Source organism: Azolla caroliniana, unplaced genomic scaffold (genome assembly GCF_043228905.1).
Source record: "Azolla caroliniana isolate FFs.n. ecotype wild unplaced genomic scaffold, voAzoCaro1.0.p SCAF_6, whole genome shotgun sequence".
Lineage (NCBI taxonomy): Eukaryota > Viridiplantae > Streptophyta > Polypodiopsida > Salviniales > Salviniaceae > Azolla > Azolla caroliniana.
The window spans coordinates 20,245,315-20,266,757 of NW_028230441.1; the positions used below are offsets into that span (position 1 = coordinate 20,245,315).

The window sequence follows — 21,443 nt, forward strand, 5'->3', positions numbered from 1 at the left end:
AGAGAGCTTAATATGCATGTTGAATAGTGATTTTAAAGAGACACATCCAAATATTGCTAGTAGTGGAGGACACCACACCCCAATTATTGAAGCTTTCCATTTAAGATTTCTCAGCTATACATTTGCAATAGATGCATTTCATTCTGAATTATTTGTGCTAGGACTGGATTTATGTACTTTGTTGATATTCAGGGTATTTCATACCAACACCTACATTTGGATTGAGTGTATAAAGGTGGTGGAGGGAATATACATGAAATTGATGTTTGTGGTCACCTACACCAAAATTTTCATGGAATATAAAACTCAAAGGGAACAAAGAATACAAGGAAAGCATCAATCAATGAATACATCATGATGCATATGTGAAAACACAAACCTTTTCATAATATCATGCAAGTTAAAGTTCATATTTTTTTCCCTGCAGTTGTTTGCATCATCTTTCTACAATGTTACATGAGTTTTAATTACAACCTACATAAAAAAAATGCATAGCAGTTTCTGTGAAAAAAATATAACTTGGATCTAATATAATGATCTTACACCTTTTTGACAGACTAAAAAAGTTTTTAAAATATACAAGTCGCCAGTTGCAATGTCAAATCCTAACATTGAATGTGACACCTTATACAACCCTAACATCAAATATGACACCTTATACAACGAACAGGAAAATAAATCACGCATAATTACAGGGCTTGATTGTCCACCTTGATGCAAGATGCCTACTTCACCACATTATTGGCTTACAAGACAAAAATGCTTGATCATCTCAGATTGAATCACTCAAATCGGATTTATAATAAGTCAAGCACATAATTTGAATTAATTATAAAAACAAAGCACAAATACATATCAGACACCATACCAAATGGTATTAATTGAAATGATGAAATATTTTGAATCATAAACAAACTAGCATATACTACAACCTCCCGCAACTACCTAATCAAAGCTCAAGGATCTTAGACTACGTGTCCTCTTGGTCCGGTTCAATAAGGTCCTCCAAAAACCTCGTTTCTCGCAAAATGGTTTGATCATCTCGAGCATTAGAATTATGTTTGTAAATTTTGGTCTTTTTGAAGCATTTTCATCCCAACACGCTTTTACCAACCTGAATAAAACACATGTAGCACATGAAATGTAAACTTTTTGGTCTCATAGGTCATATTTTACCTCCGAAAACAATAATAGAATCTCTCTCTCTCTCTCTCTCTCTCCATGTGCGCATCAAAATCATTGTCATGGAACTTTAGGATACTTAGAGCTTTTATTTTTGTTTCATTGTTGATAACATGAGCTCATCCATATTTGTAATTATGATTTGTCTCATTGGCCGATTTTCTGCTCTAGTAAAAATTAATCTCTCTATGTCAGCTTCAGTGCTACAATTGCAGTAAACTTACTCTTTTAAACCCTCGGTATAGTGTTTGTCCTTGAGTCTGAATGGAGGTCTTGCATTTTGCTTACCCACAACTTCAATCAGCTCATCTTCTCTCTTATCAAAAAACGGAGGATAACCCTCGATCATCTATACACCAAACATCGAGGGAAAACGAGGTTTTAAATGTTATTTCAGTATGGAAAGTTAATGAATCTCTAACAGTATTTTAGATGAACCTGATATAAAATCATGCCAAATGAATACACATCCACACTCTTGTCAAAGGCTTCTCCCCGTAATAACTCAGGAGCCATGTAGTATCCTATAGTATCAACAGGTCAGCATTAAAAGAATTACAGTATTTAACAATACACCATAATGTGAAATCATTGTTTTTTATATATCAATTATTGCGTATAGATCTTATAGAAATTTTAAAATTTAAGTGATAAAAGCTAAAGTTATAGATTCAGCAATTAGAGTGATACGTTTGAATTTATGTTTGCCATAAAAGCTCTTTATTGGTCTACAAATCATTTGGAGAGCCTAGGGTGGGTCAAGATAGTGGGTTCAAGTCGTGAGAAATGGATTTGAATTTGTTTCGATTTAAAAACATTTCATCTCTTACAATAGCTTTGGAAAACGAAAGGGTCGAAAAAATTACTTTGCAATGCTAAAAATGCCATGTATGAATAGTTTCTATAAATCACTTCGGAGAACCGAACGGTGGAAAACAATACAATTCCAACATCAGAATTGCGACCATATAGATAATAGTGAGTGATAGATTTCTCTCAAAGGATTTGAAAACTCTATACCAGCTGCCTTAAAAAGAGCACCCTATGAATAATAGAAGAAATAGATTACTCACGAGAACTCCCGGAAAAACGTTGACCCTTTGAATCTGGCTGGATCTCAGATGCTCCTATCAATGTCTGACCAAGGTGAAAATCTGCAACCTTCAAATGTCCCACTCTATCCCGAAGAATGTTTCTGGCAACTTACTGAGGAGAAAACATTAGCATCTGTTTTATTTATCTATTATGAGTTCATTCAAGATAAATCACCAATTTCCTCGTGTTGACCGAGGTTCATTACCTTGGCTTTAATTCCCGATGCATGATTGCTTCAGGCTTCCATTCATGTAAATAGTTAAGACCCCTGGTATTGAAAATTCGCATTAAAGACACGCAGAAACAATCTAAACTGTTGGAAATCTCCACTGGGAAGTTCCTCTTGATACTGGAATCCATACCTTGCAATGTCAAGAGCATATCTCACAGCTTTGGGAAGATCAAGTCGTCCATTCTTCTGCAAGTAACAGTGTAAATCACCCTGCAAAGACATGTTGTCATCCCATTTATTAACATTTCTTTTTCTTTACCAATATATAGATTGTGGGTTCAAGCATGTATCAAATCTAAGAAGATAAATGCTTAGATCTGATACATTGACTTCTACAGTAGTGCACATCTTCCTTAAACCATGATACAAGGAGTTCATAGATTATATATAGTTTAGCATATAGGCAAATCCATGAATCTACTATCTGACACGATCTTGGTCTGAAACATTAGACCCCTTACTCTCATCATTATCTTTCACTAAATTTGTTAAGTACAAGCTTTGTCCAAAGCAACTAAACTAGTTTTTAGAATGAGAGCAAAAAGAACAGATAATATAACAATCATCACACAAATCACCATGACTGAACAATCCCCAGATGTACAAATTATAGCCACTTCTTTTAATGAGAGATCATACCCCTGCACAATACTCCACAACTATTTGCATTGGTGTGCTTTGTGTTACAGCTCCGAGAAACTGCACAATATTTGGATGTCTCAATCTCTGCAATAAAGCTAATTCATCGCGAAAAACTGACCTGAAATTTGCCATCAACCACAATATGTTATACCAAGTAGGAGAAAGCATATAAAAAATTGTTGAAACATTGTATCAATAGTTCTTACACTGTGCTCTGATCATCCCACAATCGTGTATATATAGCGGACATTCAAGCATTTCATTTTTTTTATAATTTAGGTACGGCTATGTCTTTTGCGATTTCACAGGCACAACAAATGAAAGATTATGCAATAGTATCAAACATTTCATTTTTCTATAATTTGAGGTGCTGCCACTCCCTTTTGCTATTTCTGAGATAAAGTAAATGAAGCTTTCTGCAGTAATGTTCAAACATTTCAGTTTTCTATAATTTGCGGTGCCGCCACTTTCTTTTGCCATTTCAGAGTACAAGAAATAAAATATTTTGCAATAGCATTCGTACATTTCATTCTTCTATAATTTGCACTCTTCATTTGCCATTCCAGGATAAATCCTTGATGAAGTAGGTTGAGATGGATAATACTCTGGACAGACATTTAGATTCCTTTACAGAAAATGATCAAATCAGGACAGCTTTCAAAAGTCCATGAGGATTTACAAAAGCATGGCACTTGAGTTTAAATTGCACATGCAGCTCAAACATTTCAGAGGTTGCACGTAAGTGACAGTTCATACAAGGATGTGAAATTGCAGAAATTGAAATTCCACTTACACAATTTGAGGTTGATTCGATAAGTCAGATGGGATCTCCTTCACAGCAACTTGTGTTCCATTCCACTTGGCAATAGTATACTGAAAAGACACAGCAAAGAGTAATCAAAGAGAAGGTAGAAAAATGCTAGTAGGGGAGTGATACAGGCATGAAAAAATAAACCACAATTGCTATTTAGAAGTTGGAAATCATATTCTTACAATTAAACTGGATAGCTTAGGTAGTACCTCAGGAAGTTTGCTATCTTTTTTGGTGCTCCGTAATAACTCCTGTGGCTTTACTTCATATTCGGGCACATCCTTTGGATTTGCTACTTGCATTGGAACTTTTTTGGAGGTTTCCTACCAATCATAAAAAAATTAGAGCTATTTCATGATTTGATCTGAAATTCGATGGAAGAAAAATGTTTTCTGAGAGACAAACTCACAGGAAACTTCGCACCAGCAGCTTCTAGTATCTTGCAGACTTCCTTGTTTCCATAGTGCTTGGCATCTAAAAGTGGCTGTATTAAAGATTTTCCATGAATGAATGAATCTTGAGAAAATCTGCAGACTTTCTATAGCAAACCTGATAACAAACGAAAAACAAGGGAGAAAATATAGACAGTGGCACTCACAGTGCTGCCCCAACGATCCCTTGCATTCACGTTAGCTCCCTTCTTCAGCAAATAATCTACAACCTCTGCATGACCCTCACAGGCAGCCACATGGAGAGCCGTGCGATCATCAAAATCAGCAACAGATACATCTACACCATCTGCAAGAAGAGCAGCTATGGCTTCTTTGTCTCCCTTGCTTGCAAGGAAAAGAAGCTCCATGGCCTTATCGAGATTCTCAGGAACAAAGGGGATATCTCCAGCTGAGAATCCATATTCATTGCTTCCATTCGTCTCCAGTGTTCGAGGAGCCAAGGAAGACTGCCTTCCCAGGGAAAATTTCATCCTTGTTAATCCAGCCATTGTGTCGTATTATATACTCACGTACCAACAAAACACTGCAGAAACGCTTGGAAACGTTCAGAAAACTGTGATTTGAAAAGCATTGCATACTAGGACAGAAAGGAATAAGGGAAATAAAATAGAGCGAGCAGCGTTGAGTTGTAGCCTACTGAAACAGTGAGGTTGATGCAAGTAATAATGGATCTAGATCTGAGTAGAAGAAGAAGGAATCGTCAGATTGTACACTTTGCAAAACTGTTAAGAATCGTTTGGGAAAGTAACGATTAAAGAAGCTGCAGATTCGGACGGGAAGAAGGAAAGAAAGGAAAAGAACAAAAGAAAGCGGCGTTGGTGTCAGAAACGTGAAGGATAAACTGAGATTTGAAACCACATTGCAGAATCCAAGGAAGGAAAGGAAAAGAATGGAGAGGGAATGCAACACTGAATCGAACCTTGCCAAAACAGTAGGATTGAGTTAGTATCAATGGGTCTGGATCTGAACTGAAGTAAGAGAGATTTCAGTCGTATACTTAGATGGTTCGTTAATCACTACAGAAACGTTTAAAGGAAAAATGATGATTTGAAACCATTGAAGAATCTAAATAAATCGACTAGAATTTTGGATTTGAACAGATGAAGGAAGCTTAAAGAAAACAAAGGAAAACCCACCAACAAGAATTCGAGTCCGAACAGAATAAGGAAAACTTTACCTGTAGAGTCGATGAGAAGGGAGAAGCAAAACATGTGCCCAAGCTTTTATTTGAAAGCTAACGTTTGGAATGTTGCAATCTCGAAAGCAAGAAAGAGGAAAAGGAGGAAGCAATATCAAATATTTGGATCTGAGCAGAAGAGAAACCTTCAGAGAAATAATAAAGACGATCGATGCAGCCGCAAGTGCAAATGGATTTCAAACCGAAGAGAAGAAGGAGATTGAGATTTGCAGAAAGGAAGGAAAGTGGGGGGGAGAGGATGAAGAGAAAAGGATTGAGATCTGAACAGAACAGAACTATGATTCCTGGAAGGGAACCAAAAAACGTCTGCGCACTGGTGGAGGAGCTCAAAACAGTGAGAAGGAGAAAGAAAGAATGAGCATATGCAATGTGGGGGGGGAGGGGAGAAAGAAGGAAACCCTTACCTGAAACCTTTGCAATGGAAGTATTTTGTATATCAAACAGCAATGAGATGTCTGCAAGGGAAAGCAATGAAATAGCAGAGATGAGAGGAAGAGATCATCTGAGAGATGGAATTAGATGAGAATTCAAGCAACTGGTGATCAGGATCCGATCTCTCTGGAATGAAATGGAAGGAAGGAAGGATGGATGGATGGATGGATTGGGAGGGGAGATCAAAATCAAAGCGATACAGAAGAGAATCGAGAGACAGAGAGACAGAGAGAGAGAGAGAGAGTTGTGAAGAAGATTTGCTGCAGAGATGGAGGAGAAGCGAGAAGCTATGGTGACAGTGTGTGTGTGTGAGAGAGAGAGAGAGAGGCAGGGGCATTGGTTGTAATTTGGAAAACCTTGAAGAAGGTTTTGGAGGGGTATTCTGGGAAATATGGAAAAAAGAAGAAGAGATTTCATGTGTCCGGCCGGACACTCTTTGGGTGGGATGGGCCAATTCTTCTTCTTCTTCTTTCTTCTTCTTTCTTCTTTCTTCTTTCTTCTTTCTTCTTTCTTCTTTCTTCGGTCATTTAGAAGAAAACACGGCACAGCACGAATCGCACGCACCATGGGCTCGTCCCTAGTAACTAACTTTAAAAAGGCAAACCACACATCGCGCTCTTTCTCTTCTCTTCTGTTACGAAAAGGGGAAAGAAAATTTGATTCTCTTCGGAGGTTTTCTCGTAAAAACATGCAAGCAAGCTCTCTGATCCGATCTGATCTTGATTTTTGATGGCATATATGTTGGGGGTGGTATTTTGTGGCCACTATATATTGTGGTAACATACTTGAGGAGGGGTCGCTTTTTACCCTACTTATCTTACCATCAATCGATCACAACCCAATCTTCCTCCCCCTTGTGCACACACAAACTATAGACCAGAAAAAACAAAAAAAAAAGGAGCTTCTCTTTTATCTCACCCTCGCCCATTTACCACTTCTTTCTATTCAATGTATCCTCGAAAATGGTTGTTCCTCATTGCCCGACTCACGTCGTTCCGGGATCAATTTGCAAGAGGGTGATGCAATCATGACCGGCCCTTTTTGTGTTATTGATAGCATCTCGGCATCATTGAAACGTCGAGAGAAACGTTATAGTGCTAACTGTTCGTTTCAACTCGGCCAACTTTATAGAAATGTCTAGACATCGATACACACGATCAGAATAAAGTAACACGGTTCTTTGTTTGGCCTTAAAAAACAAAACTGACTTATGAAAAGCTCCCCGCCCAACTATGTTGCCTATAATACAAAGACACCTAATGCAAATGCTAATAATTTACTGAGACCGTTGCATGGATGTTTCAGAACAAATATGTTTAATTTGTAGGCCCTGTGTTGACAAAGAAGGGAAAGAAATTGACTGCTTAGTGGCCTTTCGACGCGTGCATCGAATGTGAAAAGGATATTAATTCATGTCATATTTTCTCATTCATTCGTGACTATATTTTTGTATGAAGTCCCTATACCATTATTTTCCCTTCAATATGCATAAGTATCTAATGTTTCTTATATGTGAAATACACATAGGGTTTTTTTCATTATAAGAGAAATGAATCTATGATCGTCATATTTAAAAGCTTGTCAAGCGACCACATTAGATCACATGACTTTATTTATGGATCTAGATGGACATATACACTAATGCGAAGATCAATTTAAGTTATGGCTTATACTAAAAGTTTTCGGTTTTGCACGACAATTGACAATGGCATAATCATTGCAATCTCTGATGCCCAATTAGGGATTTTGCAAAAGCAACATTGTTGGCTCATTTTGGCGTTCATGTGTACATGTGAACATGCTATGTCAAGATATGACATTTGTTGTAATATCACAATGCAATGATATATGTCACGTACATTCATTATCATATAATACAAGACCCATTCAAAATTTGTTGCATTCCTTGCCCTTCTTTACATTACTTAATAGCAATGAAAGTTTATGAATATCACCTATCTTTATGAAAGACAATGGAATTACAATATGAATCCAAATAGCCAAAATGTAAGCCTCACTTGTCATGATTTTAATGAAACGACATTGTGTCAATTAGAAAGCTACCAAAGTGACATATCCTTTATACAAACAACTTTGATTGTTTGTGCCGATGAAGTAAGCGACACGTTCACCACGAAACAAGCTTTATCTCCAATAATCTTATTATAGAAGTTATTAGTGTGCACGACAGGAATGGAATAACTAATCTCCCCACAATTGAGCATCCACCGATTGTGGAACAAAGAGCTACAAGGATAGGGCAAGCCAATTTATGATCTCCAAAAATAATCACATTGAAGTATATGAAATTTTATATGGACAAGGTTGAATGCCATGATCTACCCTTAACATAATAAGTAACATTTTGTGAAGTTATGAAGCCAAGCTTCACTGTACAATTGAATTCATACTTGAGGCATTCTTTATCCATCCCAATGCATAGATGTGAAGCCAAAGTGCCTCGCATGCTAACTCCCAATGGACAAATCTCAAACTTAGCTGCCATGAGAGCACCAAGTAGTCTACCATAACAACTTCTTAGCATTTAAATGACAAACACACAAAAGGAAGATCAATCATCGTTTTACCATGGTATATACCAACCTTTTCCACAAAATAATATATTATTGTCAGGCACATTGAGTTCCAATGCACATATTTTAAGATGCCCCCCCCCCTCTCTCTCTCTCTATTGCGATGTTTATCAGTAAATTTCCCAAATATCAAAAAAAGAAAAGAAAAGAAAAGAAAAGTCACTACACACTACTAATAATATGTAGAAATAAATTTGTTTTGGTCCTACAAGTCACACATAAAAATTACTTCTTTCTATCTCTCTCTAGAACAAATAAAACCAAAATAAAACCTTAGCTCTCCTAATTGTGCAGAGTGCCCACATGCAGTAGAATCAATACGACACGCTTTGTGGGACTGCCCAACGTCCCATCGAATATGGCGGGGGGTTGGCTGCTTGTTGCAATTATGCCAGGTGCAAGGCTCAATCAAGTGGGAAAATATATGTTGACTATCATGGCAGACCGCAATTGGCAGATACGAGCATCAGGAGGAGGGGATGACTTTGGTGATAAAAGCACAAGAGGTCTCTTTCTCTTCCAACGGCAATGTCCACTCCACTCCTCTTAATGACAATTCTCAAGAGGTGTTGGAATTGGTCAACCCAATAACTCTTTGGATTCTATGGAAACAACGATGTAGGCGAGTCTTCTCCAACCAAACCGCACATCCAACAAGGTTACTGCAAGAGATATGGAGTGAAATTGTAGCCACTCTGAAGAGCCAATATGATGGCCTTAAGGGCAGCTCCGAGGGAGTTAGACAACGAATGGCCTTCCTCCAACAATGGTCGTCCTCTCCCTTTCTTGAGTCAGTAAGATTGAACTATCTTGTCCCTTCAGGGATTTGTACATAATCGTCTCATTTGTAAAATTTTATAACTAATGGAAGGAGTTTTTTTTTGGAAAAAAAATAAAAAATAAAACCCAAATAGAAGAAAAACCTTCTCTTCTAGTTAGGCACATGATGCACTCAATTTTTAAGAGATGGAATGTGGCAACACTACTTGGACCACACACCGATGATATGCTTGCAATAGACATCAAATCACGCCTTAAAGACACACTCAAAACCACATGGACCGAGGATGCCAAGAATACCAAATCACAATACTATTACCCTTGTGTAATCCCCAACATGTTGGGGGCATCTAATAAAATGACATGACATACTAAAGCACTACATGTCTTTTGAAATACAATACACATATTTTATATAAGGTATATTTATTTATATTTCATGTCAATTCTAAAACAAAGTTACAATTACAAAATGCTTATAGTTTTCAACAAATGAACATACTATATAATTCCATGTTCATTTAAGATATATGCACCTCACTTCAATGGCGTTATTTAAGGTGTAGGATTAAACACAACTTTTTCAAGAAGAAAACACCACCAAATGTGGCTTACCTAAAGAATATCACGATCATGCAACCTTTATAAGAACGTCATCAAGAAACTTCATGTGAAATACAACCAAAAAAGAAGCACAACAACATTATTTAGCCAGTAAAAAGCAATGCACGAATTTCACTATATTTGCTATCAATAAAAACCTTTGGAACTAATTGAAATGCACAAAACTATTCAACTTTTAGCCCAAACTAAACTATGATGGAGAAAAGTGCAAATAGTTATTTAGCTAAAAAGGACAAAAATGTTATCTAGTCTAATAACTTGTAACTATGTCATGGAAATCGAGCATTGGGCACATGAGTTAAGATGAATGGAAGAGAGGAAAAAATGAAAGGGAAAAAGTATTTGTTACTAGGATTTTATTTTTGAATATTGTGTATATTTTCTGTCATTTTCTAATATTGATGACATTTGGAGTTTTTTCTTGGATAAATACATATGTACTCTACATATTTTTTGGACTAACGCATTAAGTACGACAATAAACAAAAACCATGAGTGATTTGGCATAGTAATTTTAAAGGTATAGTTCGTACCGTACTATTCACGAGGCATTATATGTATCCAAATGTAAAATATGCGTACATAAACAACCTGGCAAATCACATGCTCTCATCTCCATTCCATCTAATATGGGAAGGGTAATAATTACTCTTCATGCTTGTAGCCATAAACTTGAAATTGAAACTGGAGCGTGGAGAGGACCAGCTAAGCAAATTGCATTTGCACATTCTACGCTAATCAAGAGATCAAGTACCAAGAGCATCTCTTAATATAATGTGATGCATTTAGGACCATTTGACAATGCTTCCTAATCTCGCAAAACTAGATCACACAACCACCTCACACAACTTCTCCAAGTCAACCGCAACGAACCCATAGGTGAGAAAGAGTTCTTGGGAAGGCACACATTACACATTGTAAATTTAACTTTCATACATTCAAAATTCGAGAGAGGACAAATTGTTGCATTATATTTTAACAAATCGATCATGTTAGAACATACACACACCAACACAACTACACACTTTATTTGTTGAAACTATGGTTATAAATGAATCCATTGCTTTCAATATACACAATGCAAGTGCAAATGTGGCATTGATGTTAATTGAAGTTGAGAAGGATAGTTGCAGATAACGCTACAATCATGTGAGAGTACGTGTAAACAAAAATGAAATATTAACAACCCGAACGATCTAAGAGACCAATGTTCTGCCCATATTATCAAATGCATTATGTAAGAATGTGATAAAAACTCACCTTAGGATTTGATAGAGAGTTCAAAACCCTACAATCTACACATGCACCTAGTCAAGGTATGTTATTAGCGAGGTTTGAACCCAAGTTCATCAACCAAAAAAATATATGGCTTTCCATTAATCACCTTAGGATCTGAGAGAGAGTTTCAAAACCACAATCTACAATATCACCTAGTCAAGGTGTGTGACAAGTGAGGTTTAAACCCGAGTTATAACCCAAACGACCAAAATAGCTTATATAACGTTCTCTTTGCAATCATAGCCTACACAGAGTGGCATCATAGTGCATGCACAACGGGATGCCTCCATGGATATTCTGTTTGCTTTCATGATTTAACAATCTATATCACATTACACAAAAAAACATAATTATACGATATCACGCAGTTGGAATCACTTGCCTTATTACAGTAGGGTCTTCTTATTACCATCATGCCCCTCAACATTCATCGCTTATCCTCGCCTTATTATCTCGACATTCTCCATGCATTCTTTGTTGGTCTCAAATTGGCTGCTCTATATCCTTGTCCAGAGTGAGCCTCTAGTGAATGTGACATGAGTGCTCTGCACCAATTGCGGTGCCTTAAAAAGAACTACATTGAAGGCTTCGGTAAATGGTGTTAACAGTCAGATTGTCATAACTATGAATGGCCATGGCACTCCATGCATGCACTTAAAAGTCATGCATGCTTATAACTGCATTCCAAGAGGGTTTTACTATCTATGGTTAAAGTGCTCTTTTATACTTCCTAGAGTGATTCCTCTGGTGCCTTCAACAATCTATGTAGCCAGAACCAGCTTTCATATACATAAAGGGCATGCGACCTACATTTGACAATTAGGGGACACACTTTATCATGGTAAGGTCTTGCAAACTTAGTTCATCGTGCCTTCAGAAAAATGCATGTGTAATACATTTGTACACATCTCAGAAAACCCCCAACATAATCTAATGTGTCAAGCGTCCAAAGCATTCTGACCTCAGAAATGTCGAGCTTTATGTCTTTTATGTTTGATATATGACACACATAACAAAGTAATTGTTGACATTGACACTAAAAGACCACAATAGAAAATATATGGAAAAGCCTTTGGGAGGCCCAAAAGGGATGAACACATGTCCAATGAATACAAAGTTGTTTCTTCATCAAAATTCTGAAAACATAAGGCCGATTTGCATCAACGTGTAAATTCTATACACTAGATTTAGAACTCAAGTCTGCTATGTCAGGACGCAAAGATATTGTCAATAAACAAGGAAAATTACTTTGAAACATTGTCAATAAAAACTTTAAAGGAATAAACCTTTCCCCATGAATCACCAATCTTCAAATGTCTCTTCATCTCCTGACTCCTCAGCAAGTTCCATCTCTCTTAGCACCTTATTAACCTTTAAAACCAGAATTCAATGCCATGCATCAATCCACATTCAATTCTGATCAACTTGGAAAGATAATGTTTTTCTATTATACCTGATCACCTGACAAACGAAGTTGCTCAGCCACAAAGAGGATATGGCAACCATCATGCGAGCTTGTTTTGAGACGAAATCCACACCCCATTAAAGTCTTCTCAAGAAGCTCAACAATTGCATCCTGTAATAAATGCACCAGCAAATATTAGAGAGACACGATCCAGTTCCCATTGGTTATGAGATGAAACATTCATCTATGTGAGTTGGCCTGGTTATTCGGAACCTTCCCATATAATTGTGAAGTCAGGAGTTGAATTTCCAATTACTCCACCATTAGTTGCCAATATTACGAGACAGAAACAGCGTTTAAATCTTTTAAAAACCTCAAATATTCAATAATAACAATAAAAATGACCTTGTCCAATGACCCAATAGCATTGCTTGACAAATCACCAATTAAAAGGGAGCCTTTCATAGCAAGATCCCCAATACCATGTACAAAAGTTTGCAACTTGTCAACCTGCTCATGATTTATACCCTGATAAATAGCACATAAAGAATGTTAGAGCACATTCCATTTAAGACACGCATAATAATTTTAACTCTAAATGTCATTTGATGCTTAAGACTGTCAAAATGAAGGATATGAAACAACTATGCATATTATGGTTATGGGTGTCTTTCCTGCATCGCCCAAACACTGGGTTTATCTCCCTGAAAGCCTGCATTTCTCAATCTCTCCGTCCATCCTGTTGGGTCTTCCACCTTGGCATGTACATGCCGAATAAGGCACGCTTTTGGAACTGCTCACATTAATAGAACTTGTGCAATTTCAGAATTGTACAATTCATTTCAGATCAAAATCAAGACAAAGTATCAGTTATGAATGCTAGCAAAAGTAAATGAAATTCACTATCTTTGCATCATGAATCAAAGTGTGAAGCTAGAGATGCTCCTGGAATAGGCACTCTTTCTCCTGAGCACACATTATGAATATCTCCCAATATTCTCAAATTCTTTTACTGGAGTCCCCCTATTTCCTCTAGATTTTCCACAAACAATCTGCCCAATTTTCTCCGGACTTCCCCAAATCACCCTACTTTCTTCAGTTAATGATGAATTATATTCCAAACATCAAGTTGCATGTTTCTTGGTTGTATCTACAACTCAACAGGGTCAACTTTAATTATATTTTGTATTATATGTATGTATACTGTTCATGTTTAATATCTAAACTCCTTTTTGATGAACTTATTCATTAAGATTTTTTTTATTCAAGAAAACTGCACACTTTCAGTTGTTGGTCTACAGCATAGAATTCATGCCTGCTGAAACACTTGTTAATAAGATCATGCCTCTTCACTATCATGATCTAAAAAGTCGATCTCCCAGAATGCAAACGTTACATCATACAAAATCTTTACCATTGAAAATAGCATACTTTCTCAAATCATATATTTTTCAGATATAAAGTAGTACCATCTTTTCCCTTCCTTTCAACCTGAGTAGTGGCAGAGACTTGAAAAATCACCGTTAATGGAGGCCAAGGTAGCCTGTATGGTCGATCATCAACTCCATCTGTCAAAAGCACTATCTATCTGTTGTGTATTAGAAGAGCCTTCACTTTCTCAAGAATTATCCTAGGTTTTTCAAGAATAAAAACTTCATCCAACCCACCTGCCTAATTTCACTAGGTTTTTGCGCCAATGTATCGATAAGTTTTTCATCAATAAACTTTGTTGCTTCATTTACTCCACTAGAATCTAGTGATGAAACTGCATTGCCAAAAACATAACAAGATGAATTCACACTACATATTATTATCAGCTTCATTAAGATCGTTATCTAGGTATGCTATGTACCATCACTGTTCAGACTAGTTTCATATCAATATTGACACTTGAATTAACAAATTCATTAATATAAAAAACAATCGACACCTCAAATTCATTGAATAATCAATCAATATGCAAATAATATATTGTAAGTTATCTCCAAAATACTAATTTACCTAGAAAACATACACAAAATAAATCAGACAAACATAACTACGTTATTAAAAACTATGAAAGAGAAATTACAGGTGCAAAAATTGTATCGAATGGACATGTTCTGAGGAGCCCATAATCAAAACTTCAAAGATTGATTGGAGATGTCCCATTAAAACTGTAATTGCAATATAGATTAGGATTGGCCGTGACAATATTTTCGTTATGGATCATTAAGTGTTGGCCATAACAATATCTTATGAAATGTAATAAATCCTTTTGTGCCAAAAGTATAGACTTTCATATATGTCTCTGTTTTCTCCTCTATTTGTGTTATGGATCATTAGCTGTTGGCCATGACAACATCTTATGTTATCGATTCTGTAACCGTAACGACTCCTTTTGTGCCAAAAGTATAGCCTTTTCTTACAATCTCTGTTTTCTCCTCTATTGTGGTTATAAACACAAGAAACAATCTAAGAGAGAAAGAAAGAATAGTCATGATAGAAAGCAAGAGAACAGAATTCCCCTTACTTCTTGTGGTGATGGTATGGGTTCTGCTGAAGTTAAGGCGCGTGGAAGAGCAGCGTTGTTTGAAGGTCCATGGTTCTACACGAAGGAGATGGCAGGGCACCCCAGCGACAACACCTGCGCTATGCAGACTCATGGCACCTCCCTCCCTTGCCAGGCAGGGCATTCATTTGCTTCACCTGTATGTATGAATCAGTACATATATGTATTGTATCAGTATGGATGGATGGGGACGGGCTACATGTCCAAGGACCAACACACATTATGAATCATGATGATGATGATGATGATGATGGCCACACGATGATGATGATGATGATGATGGACACATGATGGTGATGATGATGATGGACACATGATGATGATGATGGACACATGATGATGATAATGGACACATGAGGAGCTCGTGTCTATTCTACATCAAATCATAAAGAGGGTTGGCGAGGGAATCACGGCCACAGATGCTGCAGGTCGCTCAGAGGAAGGCGCGCGCGATCTGCACCGTCAGATTTCGATAAGGAAGAACGCTGTCGAGATATTACGCAAGTGCGTGTGGAAACGAGGCGGGACCGCGGGGGTCTCGAACCAAAGAGCAAGCGAGGGAGGAGAAGGAGAGAGAACCGGCTACGCAGGACCGGGGATACACAGGGACACGGCCCTTCAGCACGGAGAACGCGAACAGACACGGACACAGACAGATGCGAATGACTAAATATGTATATTAACAAAATGGCTAACACGACTACAACCCTCGATGGGGCACAGGTTGGCTACAGCCGAACAGGCCGGCGAACAGATGCCGATGCTTGTTCGCTTCGACGCACAAAGGGGTAGCAGGTTGGAGGTGCTGCCGGAAGCACTCGGGCGTTCCTCGAAACAGCGCGAGCCTCCCCGGAACCCTGCACAGAAAAGCTATGGAGCTCAAGAAGGAAGGAAACAGAGAGAGAAGCGTCCAGAAACGGTCCGGCAGCACTTCGTCCTCTCTGCGCGAGATCCCTGCAACAGCTCTTTCCTGCTCCTTATATAGGCCGACGAGCAGGCCGTCCTGTCAGCTTTATTCCCTGTCCCTTTTGAACAGGGATCCGCTCCGTTCTTCACGCATCCGCGTAGTTACGCCGCCGACTCGTACAGTTCCTTAGCTCGCGCGCGCGACCGAAAAGACTGTTCGCGCGGTCTTTGTCTCCACTTGTGTTAGGGCCCGTTCCTGCCGATTATCCTCCTAACTCGCTTCTATGTACAACTTGGAGCGTGCGCGCGCGAAGAACCGGTTCCCACGCCTTGGTGCGCCGATTCCGCCTAGGGACGGTTTTCTTCACGACATCCGCCCCCACCTAACCGCGCATCCTCCGGTATGCGCCAAGAGAGTTGGGACGGAGAAAACCGGCCCGTCTTCATTCCTCGCCCGTCGGTTCTTCCTCGTTTTCGGATCGTTCGTCACTGCTGACTAGGAGAGCCGGGTCTGGCTCGTCGTCGTGTCGCTTCTTGAACGCTTTGATCCGCTTCCCTGCAACCGGTATCGCCATTCTCATGCCGTCTAGTTCCGCCAGGTGATATGTCCCGTTGTCATTGGCTACCTTGGTCTCCATTCGCGCCGCCGTGATGTACGGCTCTCCCAGTATGACCGGATGCGAAGACGTCTCCTGCACGAAGAAGTGCTGGTCAATCTCGACGTCGCCGATCTTGACTCGCACATTCGGACAGGCCCCGTGCAGTTCCTCGGTGGCGCGCGTTGCTGCCCTTATTTTCCACCCGTGCTTGGTGTTGATCGGCCATTTGCCCTTCTTATAGAAGTCCATGGACATCAAATTGATCTCCGATCCGTGGTCCACCAAAGCTATCACCGGTTCCTGGACATCGCCGATCTTCACCGGGGTTTCCGTGGTCGCTCGGGCCCAGTGTGGTCTCGAATAGTGGCTTTCCGCCCACTCGTCTCCCAGCGCCATGTCGTCTAGGTGCGTCGTCCGCACTTCCACCGGTCTTTCCGGTTCTGTCTCCGTTGACAGCCTCTTCCGTTTCACCAAGTCCACGATGGAGTCGTGGAACTCCTTCTTGGCGATTCCCAGCACCTCTCGTAACGACAGCTCCACCTTGCTGTCGAGGATCCGTTCCTCCAGGACCTTTCGTAAGTCTGTGGTCCTTTCTATCTCCGTCCCCAGACGGTACCCGCCCTTCTGGGGTTTATCTTGCGTACCGGCCCCGCCGGCTTCGTCCCGTCGTGGCCCGGACCGGGTCTCGTATCGTTGTGAGGGCCCGGTCGTCCCGGGTTTCCCCACCCGCTTCTCTTCTACCAGAGCCTCGTAGTTCTGGCAAGCGGCTTCCACGAAGCCCGTCTTTTCCTCGACCGGGTCGCTCCACCCGGTCATCTCCCGTACCCGTTTCTCCGCACGGTCCGATTCCTCCCTTTTAAGCCTTGCACCGGCAAGGCCTTCCAGCATCGTCGGCCAGAATCCGGCTTTGCTTTCCCTTCGGGCCTCGCCGCCCCCGACTCGAATGCCGGCCGACGCCGAGTAGTGGACGGTTTCCGCGTGTCGGGCCGCCGCCTCTTCCATCAACCTTTTCATACCACCTCGCCCGTCGTTTCGGCTCAGGGCCCTTCGGGTGTCGCTGGCATGCACCCGTCCTTCCCACAGGTACACCACCCTGTTCCTCAGCGCCTCCGCGAAGTCGCCGCAGTCCTTCCGAATGTGGCCGACTTCATCGCACCACATGCACCTGTTTCCTGCCGCCGGCCGTCGGTCACGAGCCGGTTCGCCACCTTCCCTTCGGGCTTGCGCGATTTGGAGGTCCTTTATCGCCCTCGTCAATTCCTCCAGCGCCGCTCCTCCGGTTGAGCCTCTGACTACGCCGGTCGAAGCCGAACCGATTTCCAACCACTCTCGGGTCTCTTCCTTTCGCACCTGTGGCGCTGGTTCGAGCTTCCTTGCTGCGACCGAGCCCGACCCGGTTGCCCCGTTATCCGCCCATTCTCGCCGTTTGTCGAAACGGCCACAGACTTTTTTGACAGCCGCCCAGTCGGTAGTGAGCCCGTCTTCGGTTTCCAGCAAGAGGCCCACTTGCTCCCGATCCCGCTCGTCGACCGACTTGACAAACAGCAAGACCCGGCTCGTGTCCAGGATGGTTCGGTCGAGCGCCGAAAGGCGCGCAAAGTTTTCCTCGAACTCCCGGAGGAGTGCCGACGCGTTTCTTCCCTTCCCCGGGGACTCCACCCATTCCATAAACCTTCGCTTCGAAAGCCGGAGCGCGTCGTCCAGCCCGTATTTCTCTAGGAGCCGACCTTCGAACTCCTCCCAGGTACGGCTCTCCGCCCGCACCTCGAGCACCTCCGCATGGATGCTCGGCATCGCCACTCGGGGAAATCCGGCAAGACGCCTTTCTTCCGGAATGTCCCGCATCAGCATCTCTGCACCGTAGGACGCCAAATACTTTGTGGCATCCTTCCCATCGAACCGGCCGATCGTGCCGACGACCGCCTCAATGGCTCTGTCGAGGGCACCGGTGCCCTCGCGCGCGTTTACAATCCGATCCACGGCCGAAGCCATGGCCTCTGCAAGATCCGACCCCCTCATCTTCTGCTCTTCTGCCGCCTCCTTCACGTCGGGTTCACCAAAGATGTCGAGATATTACGCAAGTGCGTGTGGAAACGAGGCGGGACCGCAGGGGGTCTCGAACCAAAGAGCAAGCGAGGGAGGAGAAGGAGAGAGAACCGGCTACGCAGGACCGGGGATACACAGGGACACGACCCTTCAGCACGGAGAACGCGAACAGACACCGACACAGACAGATGCGAATGACTAAATATGTATATTAACAAAATGGCTAACACGACTACAACCCTCGATGGGGCACAGGTTGGCTACAGCCGAACAGGCCGGCGAACAGATGCCGATGCTTGTTCGCTTCGACGCACAAAGGGGTAGCAGGTCGGAGGTGCTGTCGGAAGCACTCGGGCGTTCCTCGAAACAGCGCGAGCCTCCCCGGAACCCTGCACAGAAAAGCTATGGAGCTCAAGAAGGAAGGAAACAGAGAGAGAAGCGTCCAGAAACGGTCCGGCAGCACTTCGTCCTCTCTGCGCGAGATCCCTGCAACAGCTCTTTCCTGCTCCTTATATAGGCCGACGAGCAGGCCGTCCTGTCAGCTTTATTCCCTGTCCCTTTTGAACAGGGATCCGCTCCGTTCTTCACGCATCCGCGTAGTTACGCCGCCGACTCGTACAGTTCCTTAGCTCGCGCGCGCGACCGAAAAGACTGTTCGCACGGTCTTTGTCTCCACTTGTGTTAGGGCCCATTCCTGCCGATTATCCTCCTAACTCGCTTCTATGTACAACTTGGAGCGTGCGCGCGCGAAGAACCGGTTCCCACGCCTTAGTGCGCCGATTCCGCCTAGGGACGGTTTTCTTCACGACAACGCGCGAAAAAAAACCTGTCAGAGGTCGCCCAACTCTAACTGTTGCAAGTCACCCAACCCTGACCTTTGCAGGTCGCCCAACCAAATGTATCATTTCGACCAAAATCTTCAAATAAGCTTGATCATTACCCTTAAAACTTACAATAACATATCAAACAGTCACAAAATCCAACCTTAAATTATTCAAAATCGACGATCTTCACCATACTTAACATAAAACAAATAATCATCTTAAAATATAAAAGTTAAAAGTTAAAAAACATAAAACTTAAAACAAAGATCAACTTATAACATACTTGAAACATGAATCAAAATATGACATACTTGAAACATAAATCTACATACGACATATTTGAAACATAAAACTTAAAACATAAATCAACATATGACATACTTGAAAAATAAATCAATATATGACATCCTTAGAACGTAAATCCACTTTAAACATCATAAACCCAAATCAACATGTGACATACTTGAAACAAGAAACTTAAAACATAAATCAACATATGACATACTCCCAAACGCACTCATAAATCAACATAAATCCACTTTAAACATTGTAAACCCAAATGCACTAGTCCGCAAAACCACTCAAGCTATGTTTATGGCTCATCTAGAGATGATGGCAAGATGCAGCCACAATTCTTGCAACAATCAACATTTGAGTCCCTTGCATCACAATGGAAGCATCAAATCTTCTCTGTCGCACATATTAGCAACTGCCTCCTAGCTCGACTTGCGCCTCTTTGCATTTTTCCAGTGTGTGCCTTGGAAGTGTTTGGGGAGCTGCCAATAAGATATTGTGAAATGTTGACTGATGCTCCCCTTTTTGCACCAATTGCTTCGTTACGCCTTACGGATCCATGGTCTTCTTCATTGGTTGGTTTCGGTGCACCTGCGTGATACACCACCGTCTGACTCATTTCTTCAATGGACTCCATACATGCCAAAATTGTTGCATGGTCGAGGGATCGTAACCCTTTAAGACATTGAATAGCCCCCTCAATAGTTTGTAATTTTGACTCCCATTCCTCCATTTGTGATGTTATAGGGTTTGTCTCCTCGACCAGTTCTACCTCTGTCTCCACTTCCATCTCTATGAAATGGTCATTGCGCATATGGGTTGCATGATCTATAAAAGGCAACAACCCACATAGATGTGGCATGTGCCTCTCAATGATCATCCTGATGCCGAGTATATGCTTACATTTACTCGTAGGGTCTTGGCAATCACAATATGAGCATTGGAGCGATACATTATACCATACATTCGGTTTTGTCAAGCTCAATATTTTAAACCAATATCGTGGCTCGTCCACAATATGCATTGTTGCATCATTAGTTTCATACCTCTCTAGTAGCCTCTCGGCCTCTTTAAGTCTTGTTGTTTGATCCCTACAATTTGCACAGGGTGCAAATCTACCACTCTCACATATTTCTTGTCATTGCTTGTACCATTCAATAACAATACCCCCGATGCAAGTGCCAGTTTGACTGTCCCCGATTAAAACATGCACAAGATCGGTAATTGATTGGTTTATCCTCCCTCTCAAGGTAGTATATTTGATAAATTGTCAATGTCTCTCCACAAGATTGGTAGTGTCAACATGTTCGTAGTTGAACATTCTACCCAATTTGGGCCATAGTTTCCTCCACACACATGTCAAGCCACACCATCCTCCTTCTATATATTGCCAAACACTTGGTTTGTTTGCATATTCTACCTTTAACTCCTCACATTGGGCATTGAATGTGGATTCCGTAATGCATTGCATGAGTTGGCACATCCGATTATAAAGATG

At 41.1% G+C, this 21,443-nt stretch overlaps 2 protein-coding genes across 2 annotated transcripts; both read right to left on the minus strand.

Annotated features, from left to right (window-relative positions):
• Nucleotides 1-796: 796 nt before the first annotated feature.
• LOC147863275 (integrin-linked protein kinase 1-like) lies at nt 797-5,188 on the minus strand. Its single transcript, XM_087321294.1, has 11 exons — nt 4,561-5,188; nt 4,372-4,446; nt 4,172-4,285; nt 3,945-4,024; nt 3,149-3,269; nt 2,640-2,719; nt 2,483-2,545; nt 2,256-2,377; nt 1,621-1,706; nt 1,407-1,531; nt 797-1,114 (listed from the first exon to the last, which is right to left on the minus strand). The coding sequence occupies exons 1-11, from the start codon at nt 4,900-4,902 to the stop codon at nt 946-948; spliced, it is 1,377 nt and encodes a 458-aa protein (XP_087177420.1). The 5' UTR covers nt 4,903-5,188; the 3' UTR covers nt 797-945.
• A 7,174-nt stretch (nt 5,189-12,362) lies between these two features.
• On the minus strand, nt 12,363-15,393 carry LOC147863276 (S-adenosyl-L-methionine-dependent methyltransferases superfamily protein). Its single transcript, XM_087321810.1, has 7 exons — nt 15,238-15,393; nt 14,393-14,490; nt 14,195-14,309; nt 13,399-13,518; nt 13,131-13,252; nt 12,774-12,896; nt 12,363-12,691 (listed from the first exon to the last, which is right to left on the minus strand). The coding sequence occupies exons 1-7, from the start codon at nt 15,368-15,370 to the stop codon at nt 12,620-12,622; spliced, it is 783 nt and encodes a 260-aa protein (XP_087177936.1). The 5' UTR covers nt 15,371-15,393; the 3' UTR covers nt 12,363-12,619.
• Between the last annotated feature and the right edge of the window lie 6,050 nt (nt 15,394-21,443).